The sequence below is a fragment of the Meles meles genome, chromosome 13 (genome assembly GCF_922984935.1).
Source record: "Meles meles chromosome 13, mMelMel3.1 paternal haplotype, whole genome shotgun sequence".
NCBI lineage: Eukaryota > Metazoa > Chordata > Mammalia > Carnivora > Mustelidae > Meles > Meles meles.
In genome coordinates, this window is record NC_060078.1 from 46,857,757 (window position 1) to 46,876,408 (window position 18,652).

The 18,652-nt window shown below is 52.3% G+C and overlaps 1 protein-coding gene across 6 annotated transcripts in view; it reads right to left on the bottom strand.

The window, feature by feature from the left end:
- The window catches only part of TMEM273 (transmembrane protein 273), a 52,554-nt gene that overhangs the window by 21,219 nt on the left and 12,683 nt on the right, over positions 1 to 18,652 (bottom strand). For 2 of the 6 annotated variants that reach the window (XR_006821182.1, XM_046026248.1), the window contains exons 2-5: positions 9,236 to 9,289; positions 8,400 to 8,534; positions 7,197 to 7,227; positions 3,232 to 3,293 (exon numbers count right to left, since the gene is read on the bottom strand). Coding sequence is in view for 4 of the 6 variants with exons in the window: in XM_046026248.1 (XP_045882204.1) it covers positions 3,232 to 3,293; positions 7,197 to 7,227; positions 8,400 to 8,534; positions 9,236 to 9,289 (282 nt within the window). In the remaining 2 variants the exon portion in view is untranslated. Of the gene's footprint in view, positions 1 to 2,169; positions 2,198 to 3,231; positions 3,294 to 7,179; positions 7,228 to 8,399; positions 8,535 to 9,235; positions 9,290 to 18,652 lie in introns of those variants that run through there. The other 4 variants (XM_046026250.1, XR_006821183.1, XM_046026249.1 and 1 more) reach the window with 4 other exon arrangements.

Sequence of the window (18,652 nt, forward strand, 5' to 3'; positions counted from 1 at the left end):
CACCTGTTTACATATTTTTTTATCTTTGAACTATAGGTATGTTTTACAAACTCAAAAAAGTAGAAATAAATTGAAAGAACTAAGAACAGAAATATTAAAATAGCATATACATGGAAACAAAGCCTGTATCAAATTGATAGCATAACCACACAGAGAAAATAATTAATTCAATTTGAATATAACAGTACAGAGAGAAGGCTAAATTCTAAGAAGAATTTATCTTTTTTTTTTTAAACGTAGGTAATTTATTGATACTATCGCTGATTCCAAAAACCCTTTAAAAACTGACCTTGTCTACCAAATCAAACTACTTTTGGAAACAAAAGAAATCATAGGGTTGGTTCCCTACATGCTAAAATTGTTAGTAAGTATGACATTGATTCTGAAATACAAAAGATTTTCAATGCCTAAGTATTCTGAGGCAATTAAATAGAATTCTTCCATTTTGATAGTCATATTTCCATATTGAAAGCTTATTGTACATTATTTCTTAGATGTGTTTTTTTTCCCATTTTATTTATTTTTTTCAGCATAACAGTATTCATTGTTTTTGCACAACACCCAGTGCTCCATGCAAAACGTGCCCTCCCTATTACCCACCACCTGTTCCCGCAACCTCCCACCCCTGACCCTTCAAAACCCTCAGGTTGTTTTTCAGAGTCCATAGTCTCTTATGGTTCGCCTCCCCTCCCCAATGTCCATAGCCCCCTCCCCCTCTCCCAATCCCACCTCCCCCCAGCAATCCCCAGTTTGTTTTGTGAGATTAAGAGTCATTTATGGTTTGTCTCCCTCCCAATCCCATCTTGTTTCATTTATAGAAGAATTTATTTTTAAGCTAAATTCTAAGAAGAATTTAGATAAATTCTTCTTTAAGCTAAATTCTAAGAAGATTTAAGAAGAAATCTGCAAAGAAATCTTCAAGTTACTAAGCAAATTTGTAGTTGTAGAGTGTTGTAATTGTGGAATTATTTTGTTTACTATCAGAGGATAGAGAAAAAGAGCAAAAATATTTATATGGAACAGGGTTTTCACTTTGGAGGTGAAAAAACAGAAATAGAGTATGAGGAAAACTTAAGTAGAGCCTTATGAGTTTGTGGTTTAAACATACATATTCTGACTCTGTCCATTGAGAGGGTCATGTCTCAGGAGCCATGAACACACATTGTGCCCACATGTTGGCTTCTAAAAGCTATTCCATATCAAAGAAAGAAAGAGAGAGAGAGGAAGAAGGAAGGAAGAAAGGAAAAGGGGAAAAAGAAAGAAAGGAGGAACGGTAGGTAGGTACATGGGTGACCAGGTCTGAGCAGTCAGTACAAGGTAAGCCCAGGATACTGTGCTGTGTCAGAAGTCCAGGAAATGAAGAAGAAGAAAAAAAAATCTAGGAAATGCTCAATAACCACCAAGAAGTGACGGTACTGGACAAAATAGGGACAATTTGAGCATCACAAAGACCCGCGATGGCAATGAATTATAATATGTTGAAATCCACAATCATGATACTCAACAAGTAAGAGAAAGAGAAAAGGGGAAAGGAAAAAGTCTTTTTATCCAGAGGAATATCAGCTGTTAAATGCAAAAGGGATGCTACCCTTAGAAACTCAGTATTTTGTAACCCCCAATAAAATAACTGATTCAAAGATGGATATAAACAGATACAAAATCACTGGATGAGGAATCACTGAGGGGTCAGGATGTTCACATGGTCTCAAAGTATCACCCTTCAGATTATCAACCAATTACAAAGAGGAAAATTTGTCTCCCCAACACAGACATCTAGAGGTCACTTCTTTATTCAGGTGACCGAAGGCAAGGATTCCTGGGTGGCTCAGGCAGTTAAGCATCTGCCTTTGGCTCAGGTCATGATCCCAGGGGCCTGGGATCTGAGTCCAGCACCAGGCTCCTTGCTCAGCAGGGAGCCTGCTTCTCCCTCTACCTGCTGCTCCCCGGCTTGTGCTCTCCCCCGCCTCTGAAAAATAAATAAGTAAAAACTAAAAAAAAAAAAAAAAAAGTGATCAAAGGCAGCATCGCCCACCATGAGACCCTCACGTCATGGGCTTCCTGACGTAGTACAACATCGGACACGCAATGTTACTTCCGTGGTGTTCTTGACAACAGTCTCAATCTGCGTCTACTCATGAGGAAACAGACCAGTCCAAAAGACGGGACATCATACAAAAGTACTTCAAAATCGACAGTGCTGCAGAGAAAGAAAGCAGAATCGTCCAACACACAAAAAAGACAAAACAGAGACAAAATCAAATACCGTGGATCTGGGTTTGGAAGACTAGAGCTATAAAGATTCTTTGGAAACAATCAGAGAAATGTGAATATGGGCTGTGAAAGGAATGGTAGTACTGAAATACTGGGCATTTTTTTGGGTGTGGCTATCATATGGTGACTATGCAGGAGACACCTGGTTCCGTATTTAGGGGTGAAATATCTCTACTAACTTAGGGGTGATATTTCTACTAATTTTTAAGTGGGTCAGGAAAAAATGTAAGTGTACAGAATAAAGTAAGTGGGGCCCTATTAACTTGGGAATCTAAGTATATGTATATGTCGTTGTACTGTTCTTTCAACTCTTTGGCGGATTTGAAGAGTTTTCAAAAAGAAGGAAGGTGAGAGCACGTGGGTGATGCATGAGACACAGGCAAGTGGGCCTAGGAATTGTGACCTGTGACCAACCCCGCACACTCAGACCTCATCCACTGCAAGACCCAAAAGTAATAGGGGAAACAGACACTTTGGTCAAATCAATAGCGTTGAGGACACCAAAGTTTTGGATTTTTTTTTTTTTTTAATCTCGTGGACTAAGTTGGCAAGTTCATGGTTTGACTGACGTTTAGGGAAAATTTGGGCAAATAAAAGAAAGTTAACTATCCTATTTTTAAAATCTCATTTTCTCAGCTTTAATCAGGCAAAGTTCCTACGGCTTCATTTTAAATCTTCCTGAAGTACCACTAAATTAAGACTTTCTGGAAGGGAAAGAAGAAGGAGGAGGAGAAGGAGGAGGAAGGGGAGGGGGAGGAGGAGGAAGGAGGGGGAGGAGGAGGAGGGAGTGGAAGAAGGAGAAGTAGGAGGAGGAGGAGGATTCCTGGTGTCCCAGGAGAGGCACAAGGAATGCGTGGCTTGTGGCTAGCAATCTCCTCCTGTCCTGCGTGGGGGCCGCCTCTGGAGAGCCACTGCCTTTCTCCCTTTCAGAACCAGCGATCCATCGCGCTTACCACTCACCTTTCAGAGAAATTGAGGTTTGACCTGCAAAACAGGAGAATCGGGTGTTCATTAAATCATTCCTGCATGACAAAAAAAAGTACATGTAAAGTTTTGCTCCAGGAGAATGACTTGCTTGTCCTTAGCTTTTTCTTTCCAGTCTAACTTCTTCCTGACTCAGCCTGACTCCATCTAGTGTTACTTTTGGAAACTTGAAGCGTGCTTCCCTTCTCTCCAATAAGCTCTGTTCACAGAGGAGCTCTGGTGTGATCCGTGCCAAGAACAGCTCCCCGCACGTGGGGTGGGGGTGGGGGAGGCTACATCCCAGAGCAGGGGAGGGCTTCCACCTAACCCCCTGCCGGCCCCTGCCCTGCATCTCTCCCTTCCCTCCCTGTGTACACATGCCCAGGATTGAAAATTAGGATTTGGGAACGCTTCCCTTTTTTTTATTCTATGATGAAGATATCCCTGAAACAGGGTCTACAGAGACTTCTAGGGGCCACGGGAGTTTCCAAGGCCAAGTACCCTAACTCAAAGTGCCCCTCCATACATGTGGGTGGTTTGGAAGGCCAAGGTAGCACGTCCACCCCCGTCGGTGGTGAGAAGATCACTATGACCCCTCAGTCGTGACAGAGAGTCACAGCTGGCCATAAGAGTCTGCAGCCACAGGCCCAGGGTGCCCCCACCCCACGTGATGGGGCATGCAGGTGGCCCAGCAGGGGGCCCCAGAGGCCATGCTGTGGGCAGAGTCTTCACTATCACAGACATCCCCCATCTACGCAAAACTGACTCCCATATTGTACTCCCCACCCCGAGACAAGCTGGACCCCTAAAAGGCAATACAGGCTCTAGGCCTGGGGCTCATCTATTCATTCCCAGTTCCCCTCTTCCCCTACGTCAGGAGCTAATCCTTCTCACCCTCCCAGACTCAGTCCATGGCTTCCCATACCCCCGTCGGCCCAGAGCCCTGTTTGAACCCCTGATGAAGGTCAGGCTTCCTTCATTCTCTAGTAGGAGAGCCTGAGTCAGCACCCAGCTCATAGCAGCAGGAAGGCTGCGCCTGGGTGAGCCAGGACGAGGATGTTCTCCCGGCGCAGGGTCCCAGCTGCACCCTTAGCGGAACCTAGTGCCGCGCCAATCCCCCAAGGGCTGCCTGGAGACAGAGCTGCCCCAGTGAGAAGGCCCCTCAGGGTAAGGAAAGACAGGGACTATAGGAGGCAGCCAACCTGAAATTCAACCTTCCCCCATAAGTGGTCTCACGGACTTGTTGGCGTGAGAGCTGTTCAGCATGTTTCTTCTATAAAGAGGAAAGTGACGCCTTAGCCAGTGCGGGTCTGGGTGTGTATGTGACATGGGACACATGGCATCGTGGTCCCCCAGCCTGTAATGCCCCCAATTCCTCCACATGTTTCCAAAAGCTCCCTGGGACTGGTCACCCATCCTTCCCCGGCGTGAGAACCCCAGGTGCAGAGAAGGTGACATTGTGAGCAAGAGGAGACCGGTGTGCCCATCGTGGGACCTGGAGAGCACTGCCTCGCAGCCCCACTAAACTGAGGCTGACCACATGCTCCAGTTCTCTGAGAACTATCCAGGTTTACCCCATCATCCTACCACTGTTATTAGCAATGCCTCTGCACTCTCCCAAAGTCCTGGTTTGAATGACACAGTCGATGGTCACTGTAATCACACTCCAGTCCAGGAGTCCTGGACCCCAGTCCAGGCCCCTGGGGGGTGGCCATACAACATGGGGGTGGGGGGAGGGAGGAGGGAGGTGGGAGAGGATGGGACAGAGAGAGAGAGAGACAGAGAGATAGTGAGAGCTGGGGAAGAAGAGGGGCAATGCTTGGAGGCAGAGTTGATGAAACACTCTTCCAGAAGCCCCTCCCAGAAACCAGAACATCTGAAGGAGGGAAGATCCTCAAGAAAGTATCTTGGAAGAAAGGATCTTCTTGAGAAAATCCGCTTCCAGCTCAGCCCTGAGTCATCAAGCATCCGTCTCTCTCTTCACCCACACATCCACCCCTCCTCCCATACACACGCTATAGCACTTACTGAGCGCTAAGCTTTGGGGCAGAACTAGAGGAAAGCCCAGGTCCCAGGTCCCTTTTAAACCCCCCACCCCACCCAGCCCAGACCTCTGTCTGCATGCCAGCCCTTCCGGAGCACCCCCTCTACTTGGACGTCTCCAGAAGTCTCAGATTCACTGTGTTTAAAAAAGGACTCCCCATCTCAGCCCCCCAGCCCACTGCCCGAACCTGCTCCACCATCTACTTCCCAAGGGCACTGCCGCGTGGGAACCTTCCTGTTCTGGATTCTTCCCTCTTGGTGGCTGCACCTTCACTCAGCTCCCAGGTCCTGGGCCCGCCGCCTCAGGATCGCTCTGATCTTTGCCCAGCAGGGCTTTGTAGCAGGTCTGAGGTCCTCAAAGGGCTTCCCTGCAGGTCTCCCTGTCTCTAGCAGATGTCCCTGCCCCCTGCCATGCTACTACAGTGGAAACCATGTCCCATCCCTCTTCTGTGTAGAATCCCTCTGATTGACCAGAAGTTTCAGGACAGGGTACAGACTCCTTCACTTAGCATACAAAACCCTGAATAAGACTACCCCCTCTCCAGCCTCTGCTCTACAGACCTTCGTGTGAAGCATTTGCTCCTGTTACATGGAATGCTTGTTCCCCCGATGTGCACACTGACACACATCAGCGTGCCTTCTGTGTACACTTCTCTTTCTTTCCCCCACCCCAGGACTTCTTCTCAACCCTCTGTATGCAATCCCAGCGCTGCCTGAGCTCCTTGACATCCTGCCTCCCAGCCGGACCCCTCTGTATGCCCCAGGCACAAGGCAACACATGCTTAGCTATGTCACAGCTCCCCCTCCCCGACCCCAAAACCCTGCAACAAGCATCTAGAATGTGCCTGTGTCCCCTGCAGACTGAAAGGGAGCCCGTCTTCTCCCAAAGCTCAGTACGTAGCCCATGCCCAAAAGCCCATTCATTCATTCTTTCAACACATATAAAAGTACCCATTCTGGGGTACCTGGGTGGCTCAGTGGGTTAAAGCCTCTGCCTTCAGCTCAGGTCATGATCCCAGGGTCCTGACATTGAGCCCCGCATCAGGCTCCCTGCTTAGCAGGGAGGCTGCTTCGTCCTCCTCACTCTGCTTGCCCCTCTGCCTACTTGTTATCTCTTTCTCTCAAATAAATTAATTAATGAAATTTTCAAAAAAAAAAAAAAAAAGTACCCATTCTGCTCCATGCATGGTGCTAAATGTCAGGGCTACAAAGATGAAAACAAAGATCCCACCCTCAAGAACCTTACACTTCAGGGGGAAAACCATCAAAAGAAACAGAAGAAGAAATACATCACATAATGTCAGTGAAAGGAAAGTAATATGAAGAAAAATAAAGCTAGGTAAGGGAAAGGGTTTCTATGTTTAAACAAGCCATCTAAAATGAAATGGTGGCCTTGAAGCAGAGATATGAAGCAAATGAAGGGCAAAAGTTGCAGCTATCTGGAAGAAGATCATTCCATGTAACAGAAAACAGCAAGTGCAAAGGTCCTGAGGCAGGACTGCCCTCAGAGGACATAGTCTCTGTGCAGAAGAGCAATGTGGCTCATGGCAGCAGGGAAGCCAGGTAACCCGGAGCAGGCCATATAGGCTTCCCAAGTATGTCATGGCAAGGGTTGGGGACCTCATTCTGAGTGCTGGGGGAACGCACTGGGGAGTTCTGTGGGGGAGGTGGGTCAGAATGTAACTGAGGGTATGCAGAGGCAAGCTCAAACCGCCTTTGGCTACTGTACCTTGTGGCCCCTCACTTTCATGACTCTCGCCCACCGAACCAGAGAAGGGAAAAGGGGGTATGGGGTGCATTCTAGTCTCCCAGGAAGCATTTTGGAGTGGCAGGAAAGGCTAGAATGACAGGCAAGGAAGCACAATGAATAAAACAGGAGGGAGAATGATACCCCACAGTTACCATGATAGTGACCTTACCTTGGGACTCTCTTCTTTAGTGTGGCGGTGTCTAAAGGGAAAAAGCAGGGCATTAGGAAGGGGACACTGTGATCAGTGGAGTGGCTCTCTCTGTGCCACGCAAGCAGGAGCCAGGCAGAACTAAGAGTGCTCCTCGCCCTTCTCCTTCGGCTCTGCTGGAGCTTCTCTATCTAGGTCCCATCACTGAGCCACCCCTTAGCGGGACACCGAACTGAGTCTTCCCTAGAGCCTTCCTACCCCCATCACTCCTCATCAAACCCCTCTGCTTGCCACTCCCAGACCCTCTTGGTCTAAGGGGATCCAACACATCTCCCACTATGTGATGAAGAGGCTGCTTTCTCTCCCCTCGTGATCATAGGGATACAAAAATAATGGTCAGCAAAGTCCTATGACTAATTAAGCCCCTCGTGCAGTGGGGCGGGGGGGGGGGGCTATCTCAGGACGCCCTGGAGGGGCGTGGCTCCTCTCCCTGGCCCCGACCCCGCCTTCTGCATATCTTCGCGGGTAAGGATCCTATATTCCAGAGCCAGGGTGAGACTCATTCCTCCTCACCCTCGGGAAAATGTCATGGAAAACGGCATCGTGATCCCATTACTAAGCAGGCTGACAGGACTGGGGATGACTTTTGCAAGTTCCATCTTGAGAGAAAGGTGATGCCAATCAGTGCTGTATTTTGCAATCAAAACTCACAAACTGACTGCTGGGCCTGTGGGGTAAGCTTCCCTGCAGGTGCCACAAGGACACCAAGAGCCACGCCAGGGTTCATACTGGCCCAGCTCTGTTCGGACCAAGGGGACACAGCACTGCTCTGAGTAGGACCAGCCCAGGTTATGACCAAAAAAAAAATAATAATAAAGCCCCTCAGCAGCATCTCCACAACCCACCCAGCCTCATCACCTCCTGGGATTCATTTTATCTGGTCACATTTTTGGATACGGGAATAACCATTTCGGTCTGAAGCCAACTCACCTCCCTTCCCCAGCTTTCTCCAGGAAATCTGATTCTTAGGAATGGAAAAGTACAGAGAGAGAAGAGGGGAGAGGAAGAGATGGAGAGAGACACAGAGAGGCCTCTGCGTTTCTTTCCAACCCAGTCTCAGTATTTCTCTGGCCAAGTTTCAGGGGTGGTGGGACCCATGGGGCCTCGGGCTGCCGGGACTGTCTGGGCAGGGTGGAACCGGGCCAGAGGTCGCTACTCCCTTACCGTTGAAGCCTGGTCTCCTCAAGTCTGAGGAGTCGATATCAAACAAATGCTTCTTGATCATGCAGATCTTCAGGACCAGGAAGACAGCCAATATGGCGACGCCCACAGCCGTCCCAATGAGGGCGTACTTGATGTCTGCAGGGCCGGGAGGAATGGAACGGTAGGTATCCATCCGTCAGTCACCACTCTGCAAAGCTCTTCTACAGCCCCCTTCACATTCAGGCTGAAGTCCAAAGTCACCAGAAAAGTCCACATCCAATCCGCTGAAGCCCAGGGCCACATTTGCCCCCACCCCTCACCCACCCCCCATCCTCTCCTCCTGGAACCTCATCCGGCTGTCTTCAACCCTGGGAGTCATTTCCCAGAGGCTGATGGCTCCCTTTTCCGGCCTCCTGTAGCCCTACCTCACTTGCTTTTGCATTAATTCATTAACGGAGCACGTGTTAACTGCCTGCCTGCTCTGTGGTAAGCATGGAAGGCAAAGGAAGAGATCTGACTCCATCTTGAGGGCAGGTAGAGGGAGAAGTGGTAAGCCAGGCAGAGTGCAGGGCACTGTGGGGGCTGGAGGTGCGTATCAGAGGAAGGCAGGCCTGGTGACTCCAGGGCCCCTTTGGAGAAGGGCAGGCCTGGTGACTCTGGGGTCCTTTGGAGAAGGGCCCTCCAGCAGGTCCGTGCCCCTGGGGTAAAGCTGTGTTAGTCCTCGGGCGGATGTGGAAGTGAGTACTGCCCTGTTCTGTGATGACCCACAGGAAACCCGCCAGGCTCTGAGCACAGCCCCTCACTCCTGCCCCTCCTGCCCGCCTCATCCCTGCACAAAGAGGAAGCTGGGCACCTACCAATTTCGGCCCCAGCAGACTTGCCCGTTGCTAACACTGGAGCTCCTCCAACATCTGCAAAGAAAGAAAACCCAGAGTCTGTTTAGAATCAAACTGGTGGCTATGATCAGACCAGAGGTGGAAAGCCAAAGCCCTGTCCCCAACCTGTATCTTCCACAGGTCCAGGAAGGCCTGGCATGCTTGGTCTCCAGCCTCAGGAACACAGAGGCGGGCTGCTGGTTGTCACCAGCATCCTGGAGCCTCACGGGACTTCAGCACCCTCCTTCCAACCCAGGCCAGGAGTTCCATCCAGTTCCATCCAGCTGGCCCTTGCACATGGCCTCCCAGACCCACACCAACCACTGTCTGCTTCCTCAGCCCCTTCTGTCGCTCCCATGAAGCCTTTCATCCCAGGCAGACTACACGGCTCCTAGGTCCCCACCTGGGCCAGGGATCTGCTGCCTCTGGGCCATTCCCTCTGCCTGGCCCCATCTTCTCCTCTTGCTTCCCATGTTATGTCCTCCTGAGCCCCCCATGCCTGGCTTGGCTGTGTGCCCCATGGGGGCTGTTCTCAGCTGCCAAAGATGACCACAGCATTTATTTAATGATGTTAATGGCGCGCTGTTGGGTGCCAAGCACCCTCCGTCCTAAGAGCTTCTCAACTATGAATCCTCTGGCCCATACCTTCTCGCCAGTCCCGCTCGGTGCTGTCTGTGCCCCATGAAGAGTGTTCTGCCCCTAGCACTTGACACAGCATCCCGCACAAAGGAGGCATCAACACAAGTTGCCGAATGAACGGTGGTGATAGGTCATACCACAGGGGTGCCTCACGCTTCTGGCCAGAGCTTGAAAGCTTCCGTCAAGAGACGGGGCTCACACTGGGGCCACAGTCCCGCAGACTGGCCCTCAAAGACCCATGACAAAGTGGCAAGCCTATGGGGAAGGGGCCTATGGGGCAGAGCTATAGGGGAAGGCGCCCAGTAACCCGCCACTGACCGGGAGGAGACACGGGCTATAGCACTTGCACGAATGCGCTGCAGCAACAGCTCCAGGAACCAGGTGCTACTATCATCTCCATGTGATGAATGAGGAACCAGAGACACTGAAGACTTGATAATGGGTCTAAAAGCCAAGGGAGGCAGGATGTGGCAGGGCCAGGGTCAGAGCCACACCACTTGCACTAGGATCCTGTGTCCCCCTGCAAACACGAATCCCAGGGAGCTAAGAGAATGATGCCACAAGCCACAAGGTCAAGGGCTGAAGGGGCTTGGACTGGGGTGGGTGGACGATGAGATCCAAGCCTAGTTCTAGGTACAAGCTTCCAGACAAAGGCAGAAGCAGGAAGTGCCACGACTCCTGCTTCTCAAAGGAAGCAGGTGACTTCATGGGGAGGGGCCAGATTTTTCCCAGCTTAGCTCTAAGGGAAGTTCACCTCCCAATTCCCTACCTATCGGAGTTTGAATGATGACCGAGGGCCCTGTCTGCTGACTAGTACAATGCTGCCTGGGGTGACGTGTTAGGTCAACACTCTACAGAGGGCATCTTGCTCCACATGGGTCTGGTGGGGAAGGGATCATCATCATGGAGTTTGGGATTTTTCTGGTAGCCTCACTTAGTCGATGGATAAAGTCGGGGAGTTAAGAAGCAAAAGCTCAAAAACTTGCTCTAATCACAAGTCCTCTTGGAAAGTCAATGACTTCTGTCTTTCTGTCCACTCACCGAAACATCACAGACACCCCCACATACAATATGACCTTAGTCTTGTCGGTTCTCCCAAGCCCCTGCTAAGCTCCACTGTTTCTTTACATTAAATCTGTTGCACCAGCTAGCTTGAAAACCACTCCAGGGATGGGACAAAAATCTATTTTGCACGTGGTTGGCCTGGGCTGTTAGGAGTAGCTTGGTTAGGAGCTGACTTCCAGATGGATGCCCAAAATTGAGAATTTCATATGCCCCCTGCTCTACCCTGGCTCCTTTCCTGACAACAGTCTGGCCCCAGTCTGCCATCACTGGGCAGCAGGCAGGGGACAGGGCAGGGCAAAGAATCAGCAAGCAGGGCCAGGCACACAGAGGGACATTCTGTCCCCTGTCCCCTTCACACACAGATCTATTTCCTGGGTTTCCCACTGGTGACCATCGCTCTCCATGTAATGCATGCAGCGCAAAAACTTTATATGAGCACGAGATGAAACTTCAATGGGGAAAGAAGAAAGATCACAGATCAGGAAAATCAAGATGGAAAAAGCCAGAGAGCCAGAGAGAGAGAAACACAAAGAAACTCGGTCACATAGGAACACACAGAGGTGGGCCACAGGAGCTCAGACCTCTGATGGGCAAGGCTCATAAGGAAAGAGGAGAAAGAATTTGAAGTGTCAAAAACCAGCCAGGTTCTGCCCTCCCTGACAGCACTGGGCCCCAGAACTCAGCAGGCAGCCCAGCCTCCCTCCATCAAAAGCCTGGCCCACCAGTGACGCTTGGCTCTTTCTGCCCTTCCCTGACAGGGGCTCCAGGGCTGGGGTTCAGCTTAGCCATCACTCCTCACCCCCATCGCACACTGACACACCACTCTCCACGTTCCATTTTGTATTGGCCCTAAGCCCTGAGGCTGCCCCTAATCCCTGTCCCCAAACAGGCTCCTGGGGCTTAGGGCTCCCCTACCGGGTTCGAAGGTCGGGGACTGAATTAGCTGCAGGCAGACAAGACGGGCAGTGACACATTGGTCCCAGTAATTCCTGCTAGCCAGCCAGATGGCCACTCGGCGGCAGCCTTTCCCCTCCTTGGGGAGGGAGCTCCCTCCTTGCAGCCTTCCCCGGGCTCTCTGCATCTCTGCCCTGAGCTCTAACAAGGCCCTGGGTGAGGATCCATCATAAGCACGCTAGCCCAGCCGACTCCAGCCCCGCCTCCTGCCAGGGTCTTGAACTGGAGTAGTCCCTCCTGGGCCATAGACCCCCTGCGAGGCCCCAGTGCTCGTTTCCCCTGCTTCCGCAAACTAGCTGGAGGATGGATGGCCCTAGTGGCACAGCCGGAGACCTCCAGCATGCTCCTGCATCCAGACCTGTGGGAGACCCAGGAGGAAGTCTCAGGGCACGTTCTTTGCTGGATTTCTCTGGGTTCTTTTGCAAACAGGAGGAGGAAGCTGAGCATCCAGAGGACAGAAGCTCCAACCCAGGAGAGAGTCCAGGGGGCCTGGGCGGGGGCTGACTGTACCAAGGCTGTTCTCCCTGGGGGCATGGAGGGACTGTGTGGACTGGCTCACCAAGCAGTAGCAGGCACAGCGCTGGCCAAATCTGACTTGACCATCAGCACTCCTCAGGCCGCCCACCCTGAACCAGGCACTGGGGACAGGAGGAGAGGCCCCAGAGCCCAGCCCTGGTTGCTGCCTGGCACAGAGAGCAGAGACCTGTTCTTAGATGAGTCTCTGCCCTCCTAGTCTCCCTGTGCCCCCAGGAGCTCGCACAAGGTCACACACCTAAGGCTATACCTGTCGAGGGATGGTGCCCTTTCCTCGGGTGCACAGAGGCACTTATGGCTCTGAGTCTAGAGTCCTTGCTTCCTCTTCATGCTCCCTCTGAACATTCTGCTGCCCAAGGATACTCTTCCACCCCTCCCTGCCGAAATAGCCAGTCTCCAGCTCTCCTCTCTGCAGACCCTCCCGCCCCAGTCACCTAGAGCCCGATCTGCTTCTGCCAGTGATTTCCAAACAGAAAGGAGCCTCCTACAAGAGTAAATGGTCCTGAGACCTTGAGGCTGTCTGGATTCCCTCATCTGGGACATGAGAGGACAACCTGCAGGGGAAGGCAGCAATAGGGTTGCTCTCTGAGACTGAGCTGAGGGTAGAGCATGGCCTTGCCCCATCTCAGTTGGAACCTGACCCACAGAGAGGCCATCCCTGATGTCCAGACTGACTGTGCTGCCCATAACACCTGTTGGGCCAACCCACGATGGGGGCTGGAAGTCTTCACCACCCTTATTTGGGCAAAATCAGGCTATGTGGTTCCAGTTGTGGGGGAGTGGGCGTGCGAGCCCTCAGATGTCGTTCTATAAGTATCCAAACTATAAATAAAGGAGAAACCGCCCTAAGTGTTTGTCAATTGATGCCCCATCATCTTCATCTTGGAACTTAAATATTGCAGAGTGGCTCCTAACTTTAGATCTCGTGGATTCTAATGTTCCCACCCAGAGGAAGGGGCTTCGAGTGTCTAGACAGGCATCCATCCTCTCTTAATGCTATCAGGAAGTGCCCGCCATGTGCTCTGGACAGGGAATCTGAGAGCAACCCAAGTCCCCTGTCCCCCATAAAGGAGCTCATGGAATGACAAGGGAGACAGAAGGAAAAATCAGAGCATCATGGGTGATGTCCCGCACCTTCCTGCAAACCTCCGTCTTCAGTAGGTAGAAGAAGCCTGAAGGGGAACCTGCAGGATGGAGACTTGCTGTGTGGTCCACACCTTTCCCCTGACCCCTTGGGTGCGAGCAATCCTAGGCTTTCCTTCAGGGAACTACCTCCATGTGATTCCTGCAGGGCTGGCTCGAGGGTGAATACATGAACAACTGATTAATTAGCATATTCCAGCTTCCTGTCAGCAGTGATTGGTTGAGGGGTGGGGCAGGTGATCCAATTCAGGCCAGTAAGACTCAACTCTGAGACTTTGAGGAAAATATGGAGAAACAGGGGTGTCTTCTGGAATTCATAACAGTGGGTCCACAGGATGGAGAGAACCTGCGGGGACTGAAGCCCCCACAGAAGAGGGTCAAGCTGAGACCAAGTCTTAAAGATAGATGTTGAGCGCCTGAATCTAGCTATGCCTGAAACACCTCTACTTGACTTATTGGTCACCTTAGTAAGGAAACACTTTCTTTAGTTTAATCTGATCTGAGAGGAGTCACTGTCATCTGCAGTCAGAAGAATCCTGAGGACTTGGGTGGCAGGTCCTTCACAAAGCATCACCAGAAACCAGGCTGGCGAGGCAGGGAGGGGAGCAGAGAATGCTGGCTGGGAACAAGCTGCTCACAGCACAGCCACTGATAAACCCAAGTAGGACCTGCTGGCTAAGCAGCCATCACTCCTCTGTCTGGCACATGCCGCCACACGATGCAACGCCTTCCTTGTTTCCATGGAAAGTTACTACTTATCCTTCAAGACTTAGCACAAAGATGCCTCTTCTGAAAGTCCCCTTTCTCTGTGTCTGTTCAAGCTCACTCTTGCCACCTTGTCACACTTCTGCCCCAGCTCCATGTACACTGTCCCGCACAAAGGACATGTTTCAGAATAAGCAGCTTGTCTCCAGGGCCAGGATGAGAGGTGAGATTCCTTAGAACTCAGTTTCTCTTCCTGTGAGATGCAGAGAGAAGCAGGAAGGGAGGAACATGGAACTAACTGGGAAGTGACTCCAAAACTACTGAGCATGAATCCAGAATTGGCTTCAAGTGATGAGACTGAGTACCCAGTACTAAGTGATAATGCGGGCTTGGGAGGGAGGTAAAGTGAAGCCAAGGAGAAACAAAGGACCATTGCTCTTGTAACTCTGAGACGGGAAACTCTCGTGGCACACCCGCAGAGCACATGTGGCACAGCCATGGCACACGCGTGCCTGCCATTGCTGTGGATGCCTCTGTCTCCCCCGCCTGAGGTCCCAGCTCAAGCACAGTGCAGCAAGCATCCCTCTTCAGTCCTCTCCCGGGCTGGCCTGGGTGACGGAGCACTCTTGCTCCCAGGGGCTGCTGAGTGTGCGCTGGGGTCTCAAGCCTCCCCTGACATGGCTGTGACTTCAAGGAACCTCAGGCTCCCTGTCCACAAGCCCAGGAAGCCCCCGAAACTGCTCTTGCTCCATCCCACCTTCTGATCTCGTTGGCCAGGGAAACAGGCCTCGCTGCTCCTCTCCCAGGGCGGTGGTGTTCCCCCTTCCCAGGAAAGCTCCTAGACTCCGGGGCAGAGCCCATACCTGCTGGAGCTGTGCGCGTTCTAGACATAGAAAGTAAAAGGAAAACTGAGGAGCAAGGACAGCAGAGCAAAGACGGCTCAGAGGGGCCTCTGTCCACAGCCAGAGGGCACACCAGGTCAGACCACCTGCTCAGCAAACCCAGCTCGGCACCCCCGGCCTGGCCAGTCATGGGCCCTGACGTCCGACCCTGTCCACTGAGCAGGGAATTCCTTGCACAGGGTCCCTGTCATACATGGAAGTGTGCAGCCGTCAGCCATCTGGGAGGACCGAGGGATGCCTCCCCCAGCCTGGGGGAGTCAGAGAAGGGCCCCTGGAGTAAGCATTATTTAAATTAAAAACAAAAGGACAAGTAGGACCTAGTGAAGGTGGGAGGCTGAGCAATGGGGTCAGGCAGGGCCGGTGTCCAAGCAGAGGAAGAGGCACCAGCAAAGGCCAAGAGGCAGAGGGAGAGCAAGGGCTTGGGAGTAAAAAAGGCAGCTCGGCAAGTCAGAGCAGCAAAGGGGGCACTGGTAAACTGAGGCTTTCAGGGTTTTCCAGAGGATGAGGACGGGACAGCAGGCCAGGACCCAGCTGCCCTGAGCAAGATCTAGAGTCTGCAGGCCACCAGGAAGAAAGAGAGGCTGACCCAAGGCTCCCAAACACACAGGAAAATGCCTCCAGTTTCCAGAAATAACCTCGTAATTAAGAGGAAAATAATACTGGTGGGTCACCAGACAGTACCAAAACTTGTGCCCACTTTGTTTTGCCTGAGCAATCTTTGCTAATTAATTCTTAAAGATTCACACACTGGGATTAAAACACTCAGCTACAGAAGCTAAACTGATCGATACCCTTCCAGACTAATGGAGGGGCTGGAGGCAGGGAGCCGGCTTTGGCCCAAGGTAGACCCAAGGGCACTCCAGAAATGGGGAGCTGTCCCCAGAGGTGCAGAACCCTCCCAAGGCATCCCAGACCCATGCTGGATAGCAGGAAGTGACATCAAACCCTGTCACAACTAGCTGGGGAGCTGCCGAAACCTTGAAGAAGTGAGAGATGCTGGAAATCAGGGGGAAACGTGAGGCTGCTTTGGTGGCGTGCGTGGTGATGTCTGGGGAGGGCAAGACTGGAGAACCCACAATGGGGACGCCTGGCTAACCGTACACACACCTTGTTGAGGGTGCTGGTCCCTCTTTGAATGTCTCCAGTGGGGCATGAGTGCTTCATATGACTGACTCCATGGTGGGTAGAAAGGAATGACACTCAGAATCAGAGCTTCTGAATCTCTAGTCTGCCATTGCTCTGCCAGTGGCCTGGGGCCAGACAGGACACGACTGGCAGCTAAGTGGCCTAAGCAACGGCTGACTCACAACGGGGCTGACCATAGGAAGCCTCCTCACCGCACACAGAATCCTGCGCCGATCCCCTGAAGGTGTGCGGGCACACACCGAGGTGCAGGAGGGAAGTCTCCACAGGCCCTCAACCACCCCCTTGAGATGGTGTCCTCAGCTTTCCTGGAGGCCACGGGAGATTTGGGGAGCACAGCATGCCAGGAAGCAGCCCTGGGCAGGAACTCAGGTGGGAAAGATTATCCTCCCCGTCAACAGAAGTCACAGAGCCGGACAGAAGCCTCCAGAGGGCTGTGTGAGGCCAGGTGTGGGGACAACCCATCCACTCCATCCTGGGGCTTCAGCCCAGGGAAGGCCCGTTTGCGAGAGTGCCTTTGCAGAGAGAGCAGGGGCGGCTGGAAGCAGCGCAGAATAACTAATTAATGATGGTAAAGTATTGTGGAAGGGGAAAGCGCTGCATAACCGTTAAGTGGTGGGGTTATTATTATTCATGCAATATTCATACTGTGCTCTTCAGCCTCAGAGAAGCTCCGTTCCGCAGTCCTCAGGGACCAGCTGAGGCAAGCATGTGCCCAGGGGGCGGGGCTGTAGGATGACAGCTGGCCTGGCCCAGGGAAAGGCTCATGACACTGCAGCGGAAACAGCAACGCCCAGACAACACAAGAGCCACGGGGCCTTGGTGACACCACTCCACCTGCCTCCATCTACCAGGATCGAGGTTCTCTGAGCCCTACTGTGCGCCAGAGTCTGTGCTGGCTGTTTCTTGGTCAAGGAAGCTCCTGACATCTGCAGAGTCCAGGGCATACCATAGTCTAAATATTTAAAAGTTAGAGATCCATACACACGTGGCCCAGCCCGCTTGCTGCTCAGGGCCCTGCAGCCCAACTCCCAGGAGTCATCTTTCTGAGGGGGAAGCTTAGCCCTCCTAAGGGCCCAAAGGCTGGCTGGTCTATTGGGCAGGAAGTGGGTCCTGGCCTGGGCCTCTTGGAATGTCAGGATGCTGCGTGATTCAGGACAGGGCCTGGCCCGGTCAGTCTTCCCACCCGGCCTTCTCCCCAATGCCTCAATGTCCCCCCTGGACTTCTGGCCAGCACTGAGGTATGCCTCCCAAACTAGCTTGCCAAGTGGAGGAAAGAAGTGAGTTTTTCTGGTCCTCTGCCAAGGAATGTCTGTTGGTCATGGAAATAAAATCAGTCCCTCTCTTGCTGTCTAGATCCCAGGCCCCCACAAGGCTTGTTTCCTCCTGGACACATCCCCTCACTTTCAGCGGCCTGGTGGACACACGCAAGCCCCTCTCCTTTACGAGTGCATTCTGACCCAGTTCCTGAACTTGGGAAATCCTTTATGACAAGACTGGAAAGAAAAACAATCTTCGCATTGAATATATGTATGAATGTGTGTCCCCCAGAGTAGGGACAGGGTCCTTTCTCCTGGGGCCTTGACCCTCATCTCTCCAGGAAGCCCCAACAGGTGAGGGTTCACCTCGGGGTCACACCCCTGAATAGGGGAGTCCTGAGGTTGGAACCTGGGTTAGCCTGGCTCCAGGAAAGTGTCTCACACTGGAACCTGGGCTGGACAGTGGCTCCAAGTGGACCACAGTTTCTCCCTATGTCACATGCGGCTTAATAAGGACTCTCCAGCAGCTCAGGAGGATCTCTGCTCTTAGTGCCCCGAGTTCAGCTCAGGGACCCTCTCTGAATGTCTCCAGAGCCTTCCCTGGGTCAGCCCCATCCAACGTTGTCTTCTATGGGGCTGAGTATGGGCCAGCCACAAGCTATGACAGACACCAACACCTCAGCCACAGTCTCCGACCTCAGGCCACAAGCAACTTCCGATGGGGAAGTGAGTATGAGGTGTGCGAGGTGGCCCTCAAGCCAGCAGACCCTGCTGGTATGGCCCTGGACAGACCCTGCCTGTCTGCTCTCTCCCAGGAGGTTTGCCTCCAGCCAGGCCACCTGCTACACTACAGCTGGAAAACTCTTCCTGCAAGGCCGTGACAAATGCCCTCCAGGAGAAGGCCCCCCTTCCTCCCCATGACTCACCAAGCCCTCCTCCTCCCCTGGCCCGTGGTCGCCTGTCAGCCTCACTCCGTACTCCCCTCTGAGCCAGGCTACCTCCCTCCTGGGCCTTGGCAGAGGCTGTCCTCTCTTCTTAGAACTCCTTCTTTCCCA